At 39.6% G+C, this 8,300-nt stretch overlaps 1 protein-coding gene across 1 annotated transcript; it reads left to right on the forward strand.

Moving 5' to 3' along the window:
* Positions 1 to 779: 779 nt before the first annotated feature.
* On the forward strand, positions 780 to 4,334 carry LOC141004958 (uncharacterized). The gene is made up of 2 exons (XM_073476677.1): positions 780 to 843; positions 1,511 to 4,334. Exons 1-2 carry the CDS (start codon positions 822 to 824, stop codon positions 3,436 to 3,438), a joined length of 1,950 nt encoding a protein of 649 aa, XP_073332778.1. The 5' UTR covers positions 780 to 821; the 3' UTR covers positions 3,439 to 4,334.
* Positions 4,335 to 8,300: the final 3,966 nt, after the last annotated feature.

Genomic DNA, 8,300 nt, shown 5'->3' on the forward strand with positions numbered 1-8,300 from the left:
CAGAGGTGTCGAATCTATTGAAAGCTGACACAAAGTGATAGCTGTACTAATTTTATTCCATTGCTGTCAGCTGACAATTATCCTATGGCTCAGTCACACTACAGGCATCAGACACAAACAGCCTAACTGACTTGACAGAGAAGCGGGTTTTATCTGTTATAGTTCAGTCCACAAGCTGGAGCGCAGTCAGACCATCCTGTCAAGATAAGTCCACAGGAAATGAACCAGCATCCTCTGTGTCATTCATACATTAGCAGTCAAACATACAGCATCATGCCAAGAAGAGTTTTTGACATGTCAAAAGTTCAAGTACAATTTTTATCACAGCCCCAGATGAGAAATAAAAACTAAAAAAAACCCCTTAGAATTTAAGTCAAACCAAATGAAAGGCAATTAAATGAGTCAAAGATAGTCCAAGACAACAAGTTGGACTGTGATCCTACAGTAAAATTACAACAGCTCCAATATCGACATATGTTGTTGAGATAGGGGGTTAAATAATGTCCTTTCAAATCATTTTGAGATTACTGGGCTTCCAGAGACTTGTTTTATGCTGGAAAAGCTCTATGGAGTCAAGTTATGCTTTTTTTTTTAGTTGTTACAGTTGTTTCACCCGACTTTTCATCGGCATGGAGGTGAGTAGTTAATTTTCGGTTGAACTGTTCCTTTAAAGTCAATGGTAGGGCAGCTTGAAGGAGGGTTTTTGGATGTGCATTTTTGAGCGGAGGGCAGGGTCACTTGATAGACAGGGTGCCCTGCTCTTCAAGACAGATACTGAGAGAGGAGCAGCAGAGAGACACGGTCATAAAGTCAAACGGACAATGATGGATTCTTATTTCAGAGGTTGGTAGAATATTTATTTAGTCGAGTCAGACTTTACTGTTATTCAAGTGAAGAAAAAAAAATCTTAAAGACTTATATTAAGGTACACATATTAAGTTGCTAATTAGGATGCATATTAGCAGCATATTAGCTCTTTATTAGTCATTATAAATTCATTAACTTATTAATGCCTTGAACCACATACTGAACAAAACGTATTAAGATCATAGTTCATATATAACACTTTCATTACTTACCAATAAGCAGCCTGATAATGATATTTTTTAAGGAAAACTGACTGAATAGTTGTAGAATATGGTCATGCTAAATAAGGCATTAATAAGGGCTTTATAGTGATTAATAAAAAGTCAATATGGTACTAATATTCATGATAGTGAGCAACATTGTAATGGTGAATGTTTACTCTTAATATAAAGAGTCACATAAAATCTAATATATCTAATAAAATATCTTTTGCGTCATTTTTCATAATTATTGTTTGAGAACTAGTGTGTCAAGAATTGAATTCCAGATGTGCATTAAAATCTGATTTGATGAAATGTGTATCGAAACATTTGGATAAACAGTGAAGTATTACCACTATACGCTGCTTTTTGGGATGATATTAATGAGACATAATTTCAGATTTTACCTCGTGTCAAATTGTGTTTTTATGTCAAATGTGCAGGCACCATGTGGATGATACTCCTCCTCTTCACACTGCCACACCTCAGCTGCAATGACGTCTGCCCCAGCAGTTGCATTTGTAAAGTTACAGGTGCTGTTCAGTGTGCCGGCTACACCATCACAGATATACCAAAGCACCTGCCTCTCCACACGTACCTGCTGCACCTACAAAAGACAACCATGCACGTCATAAACGAGCAGAGCCTGGCAGACATGGACCTCATGTTACGTTTCGCTCTGACTCACAGCCATCTGCACACTATCCATCCCAGGGCCTTCCGCGTCGCTCAACAGCTCAAGTCTGTCAAGCTGTCGTCCAATGATCTGTCTACCCTTCCTGCTCGGGTTTTCAGTCCACTGACCACTCTGGAACAGCTGTATTTAGATGGAAACCAGTTGGAGACCCTAGTTCCAGACATGTTGGAAGGACTTGTCGAGTTGCTGACTCTGGACCTGAACCGGAACTATCTCTGTAATCTTTCTTCAGATATTTTTGATGGACTGACCAAACTCAACTTTCTGAACCTTGGCAGGAACTTTATAAAGAAGCTTCCACCTACCATCTTTCACTCCTTGACTGAACTTCAGCAGCTCCTGATCTATAACAATGAGCTGGAGGTGCTAGAAGCTGGGATCTTTGATCGACTTGTCAACCTTGAGGTGCTAAAACTGCACCATAACCAGATCACCAGCCTTCCGCCTCAGGTGTTCTGGTCCCTGAGAAACCTGAAGTACCTCACCTTGTCCTCCAACCAACTGACGGCAATCCCGGAAAAGACCTTCTACAACATGCCCATGCTGACAAAGCTTACCATTTACAACAACCCCCTATTATCCCTACCAGACCAGCTGATGGGTCACATGCCTGACTTGAGGGAATTTTATCTGTATACCACCAACCTCACCACTGTTCCTGGAAATTTGTTTGCTAACATGTCTGGACTCCTGACCCTTAACTTCCATTTAAATGAATGGCTATCTGAGCTGCCTTCAGACCTCTTCTGCTGCCTTCCCAACCTCCAAAAGCTGTCGCTGAAATCCAACAACCTTGTTTACCTGCATCCTCAGCTGTTCTCCAGGCTTACCACAGTGGGCATACTGCTTCTTAATAACAATAAGCTGCAGAACCTTCCGGAAAACATCTTTGAGGGCCTTGGACAGGTTCTGACGATTGATTTGCATCACAACCACCTCGAGACTCTACCAGGAGATATCTTCTTGTCAAATGAACTTCTGACGAATCTTACTCTGAGTGACAACCCCTGGAACTGTACCTGCAGTATCAGAGGTTTTGCAAAATGGATAAGACAGAATGAGCTTGTGGTTCTTGACAAAGACGATGTGCTGTGTCATAGTCCAGCGTACCAAGTGCTGCGTACCGTTGGCTCACTGAATGATGACGAGTTCAACTTTTGCGATGCTAAAACACCCACGACTTATTTTCCAACGCACCTGCATGAGCTAACAACGAAACCATTCCACACCAGTTCGACCACTGGACAAAAAACAGTTGCTGCTTCAACCACCACACCACCCACAACCACACCACCCACAACGACACCAACCCCCACTCAAGGAGCTACCCAACGAGCCACCACCACCACCACAACACCACCACCACCACCACCAACAACAACAACACCAACAAAGGAAACTCGCATCATCAGTCGGTCTCACAAATCGGCTGCTTTCTATGACACGTTGGTGATTGAGCAGGGACCTGACTTTGTTCACCACAGCCTTCACAATGGATGGGTCTATGTGTGGTTTCTGCCTTCAGATACGTCCTCGACCGGGTTCCTCATGTTTTGTCACATCTTTCTCGTGGCCACAGGCTTGTTTCTCATTCTTGCTGCCATGTATAGCATGTATCGCCTCAGCAAGACCATGGCTGAGCTAAAGGCTGAGTGTGCGAGTACTACAGAGTAAGACAACATGTTATCAGGCCGAGTGCACGGGAGACCAAGATAAATTTTTCCAGAGGTTGCAGTCTATTAATTATTATCTTCTAGTGTTACTTTAGGTCAGTAAAAATAATGTGAGAGAATTTAAAGATGAAGGTAGATACCGAAACATTATTGTAAGATAATTAATAGTGATTAATAGAAATTATACAGTATGGAAGCTTCTAACACTGAGCTACGCAGATGCGAGTCACTGATTTTTTGTCTTAATTTGTTCATAATCTTATATAATTAATGTTTGGCTTAATTAGTCGATTAATCAGTTAGTGATTAGAAGCAAATATATCAGCAACTAAAACACTGAGTAGGAAGGCTGTGTACAATGTAAATCAAAACTTGATTTTTAAATCTGTTTTCGACCAATATTCAGTAGATTACAGTACAAGGACAACACATTCAACATTAAAACTGATAGACTTTAACATTATTTATAAATATACACTCATTCTGATTTTGATGCCTGTAACATGCAAAACACAGTGTTCCAACCTTTCTGGAATTGGGGTTGTCATTAAGCAACTATTTTAAGAATTTTTTCTATGTCTTACATGACAGTAAATCAAATGTCTTCAGGTTTTTTCGTACAAATTAAGCAATCTGAAGATGACACATTGGGTTCTGGAAGGAAAGCAAAGTTAAGCCAATGAAATCCATAAATGAAATCCATAGAAATCACAAGTGATTTGCTTCCCTCTAGTGGTGAAAGCATCAAACTGCTTTAAGAGACACCACAACCTAAAAACACTGTTTTACTGAAACTTTTGAGTTATATGACAATACATTTTATGTATAAATCACGTTGAGTGCAGATGTGTTTCTGTCTTTTACCATGTTAATAAAAGAAAAGCTTGTTTGTCTGAAGATTTGATTTCCTGCGGCAAGTATGTAAAAATGCCATCAAACTCTGTCATGATGACGTTTTTCCAGCCTCTCCCATTAGTAATTACGAGGCTATTTTTCCACATCTGTTTTCTGTTATGCCTCTAATCAAGGCCATGTGTTACATTGTAGTAATGAGACCAACGTTATCAATATCATAATAAAGATGGTTTATGGACCATACAGTCAGGAATACTTTAATCTGTTGTTCTCATTCTTTACTTCTCTCTGAAATTTAGTCATATATCTTAGTTTAACAAGTTATCAAAGTATATTTAAGAAACCACAGTATTATGTAGCCTGGTTCAGTCCTGCAGAGTGTTTTCTTAAAAAATATATATATATACCAATAAATCGATGTCTACCCATATAACATGCTGTTTCACAAACTTGTGCCAGAGCAATGAGTCATACTTGATAGGACTGTTTGTTTATCATCCTTCATCTCTTATCTCGTGTTCTTATGAGGATTACACATCCTTAAACGGGAATGGGAGAGACATGTGAATTCCCAAAATGAATCACATCTTGGAAATTGGGAAAATTACACCATCAACTTCGTAACAACCTTCAAAACAGGAAGCTCTCATTCAGTCATCTGCCAGAATTCAGAGAGTCAGAGAGCTAAATAGGGTTTGAGATGAATCTTGCACAAAACAGCGTCCCTGTAATTTCACAAGTTTCCATCATGAAACAAAACCACAATGTGCACACAGTTAATTCCCTTTTTGAAAGTGGTCCATGGTCACTTGCAACATAACGACACTTACCATGTAGATGGGTGCTCTCCCTAAAGTTTTAATGTAATGTAGTTTTAACTTTGGAGAGGATTAATAATGAAGCCCACATTTTAAACCCCTTATTTTGATAATTACACATTGGACTACTAACAAAATGTAACATTGTTCACTGAAGACAAAATAAACAGAAGACTGCTGATCAAAAAAAGCTTTCAAAGCATTTAAACCTTCGCAAAATGACAGCGGATGCCACAAATTCCACGAGAAGTGATTGGACTTTAACACAAACAGCAAACAAAGGAGGATGAATTGGTGAACGGCACCCAAGTTCATTGCTATGACAACGGAAGATTAGGCCTTTCCAGTACGCTGAGCTCACACAACAGTGGGCCCTCCTACACACACACACACACACACACAGACAGTAAGAGAGTGTGGGGAGAGGAAATCATACAGCAGGGGTCACAAACACGATTCAGCCACAGTGAAAACAAGTGGAAAAATTGAGAAAGCATTTAACCTTTATTCATCTGTGATGAACTTATTTTAACCTGCTCTTCAGACGGATTTTCCTCAGCACATTTGTGACTCAGGTCTCAGCAGACTCCTGGCTGCAGGGTAGAGAGATAAGCCTCTTACCGTAAGTCTAACAATTAACTGTTAGATAGCATTCTGACATTAGCAAAATAAAGTCTTAGCGAAACATTTAACTCAAAACAGCCACAATAACATCACTGCAATGTGTTTCTCTTTGGTCTCTGGTTTCCATTTTAATGGAGCTGTGTTGAAATGTTTAGTTGTGCCCAATTTAGCTATGTAAACACCAGTCATGTCAATCTAGAGCCAATTCACCTCTGATCTGTAACTGATCGAGTTGCAACACTACTAATTTAATGATTTCTAGCTGATGTGTAAGGGTCATGGGGGCATTGTTATTTGTTTGTGTCTATTTTTCTCAAAGAAGAACAAATAAAGTTCACTCTTGACCTTCTGACCCACTCAGGGCGAGGAAAGGAAATATGACCTTACAATTTTCACTCATGATTTATTAGTACTTGACAGGCTGTTGTGTTCACAGGATCTTGCGACTCAACCTTGCATGAAAAAATAATTTCCTCCAATTCTCAAATTAGGAAAGTCATTCTCAGATATAACTTAGTATCTTTAAAGGGTAACTCCGTCAATTTTACATTTGAAAGTACTACTGCATATGTTAATGAACTAGTATAAAGCCTTTTGGGCTAAAGTGCCTCTGGTGATGACACTCAGCTCAAAGAAAAATAAGTTGCATTGTGGGTAATGTAGGCGGCAATTTTTTGAAAAGGAAGAAGAACTTGTGGAATAAAAAAAAGGGATATCTCTGGTTCTGCTGTATCCATTTTTATCATTTGTTTTCAAACTGTCCATAATGAGTCCAACAGTGTTATAGTGCGATGCTAGAGCAGTAGACTGTTTTTCATTACCCACAATGCAACTAAACCACTGAGTGACATCACTGGTGGCAATTTATCAGCTTACATGCAGCTTCCTCTGGAGCCACAAAAGGCTTTATACTACTTTTTCACATATGCAGTGGTACTCCCCAAGACCTGTAAACACACTTTAACTTCTAAAGTTGGTGAAGTTACCCTTTAGAGTTGTAGTGCGTAGGAATTAGTGGCATCTGGTCATGGTTGCAGGTTACAACCAAAAGAACGCCCTTGGTCTCACCCTCCTTATGGTGTCTGTGAAAAATGCAAAAGATCCTCCATAAAGTTTGTCCATTTTGGACTACTGCTGACAAAAGCACAATGATGCTTATTTTCAGGTGATTATACACAAATGAAACCATAATTATGAATATTAGACAACACCTCTGCCCTCAAATCTCCCTAAATCATTCACAGCTCTCTAAGTAAAGACATGCTCATAACACTCACTATGTTATGGCCCAGTGTGGATACATATCAGAGGTAAAGTTTGGAAACCTTAGTAAGGACCTTATGGGAAAGAAGGGGGAAATGTTGATCTTATGAAACACTGACTAAAATGTGTTCCAGCTTAATGATCAAGACACTTCATGATGGTTTTGTCAGTTTAAGAGGGGCTGGGGCTGTTATGAAAAACGAGCATGACCTGCAGCAGTTGTTACACTCTATTTTATCAGTATCTTTACAGTTATATCAGAAAAACACCACACTTCCAGTATGAATTTTGCAACTGGAGCAACTGACCGTCTATACATTAACCCCACCCTCACTATCTCTTTTCTGCGGCGAGGAGGCAGTCTGTTACAGAACAGATGGATTTACTTACGGCAACACAGGAATGTTAAAAGCTGCAGAACGCTCCCTGCTCAGCCTATTTTTTTCACGCTGATTTATTGGAGAACAGACCACATTTTGGCACCAAAGCCAATTCACACAGGAATTTCTTGAACAGGTTGAGAAAAACAAACAAACTTCCAACCAAGTAACATTTTCAGAGGCAATGCAATGTTTTCTGTCATACTACTAGATTACTTAAATGATTACGGACACAATCTAGATATCTGTGATTCTTTAAAGGGAATGTCTCATATACCCATGTACTGTAGGCCAGGCCTCATCACATACTCTTAATCAAGAATAATGCAACACTAAAAGCTGTTTAAATGCCAGTACAGTAAGTTCATTATAGCATGTGAACAGAAAATGTATTATTTCTGCAAAAAAAGTACGACTGAAGAGATGTTTACAGGTTGTTTGGTTGTTTTTTGGATCATTTTGCAATCTGTAATCCCCCAACAGTGGGATACAGTGTGAACACCCACGATTGCCAAGTGCCCAAACCAGCAGTTCACAAACATACCACGGACGTCATACCAAAGATTAGTGCAGCTGTTACTTAAATTTGCACACCCAAACAAGAATGCACACACACAAAAAACAGTGTCACAAACAAAAACACAAAACCAACTCCATTGTCTTTCGCCAAACCAAATTCTCACTGTCCGTCCAGCCCTAACCTCCAACACAAACATATCTGTTTTTTTCTGGAACTAAAACATGTAGTTACATTACTAAAAAAACATTGGGATCCCCTAAGATGATCACACATCATTTTACATGCTTTCAAACAAGCAAAGTCACTCATCTAAACACAGATCAGCAGAGGGTGGGGCCTTGGTGGGTGATCCCCCCACCACCACGTTTAGCAAAAAATGTGAGCGTGAGTGTGTGAGAGGAAC

Source organism: Pagrus major, chromosome 11 (genome assembly GCF_040436345.1).
Source record: "Pagrus major chromosome 11, Pma_NU_1.0".
Taxonomy (NCBI): domain Eukaryota; kingdom Metazoa; phylum Chordata; class Actinopteri; order Spariformes; family Sparidae; genus Pagrus; species Pagrus major.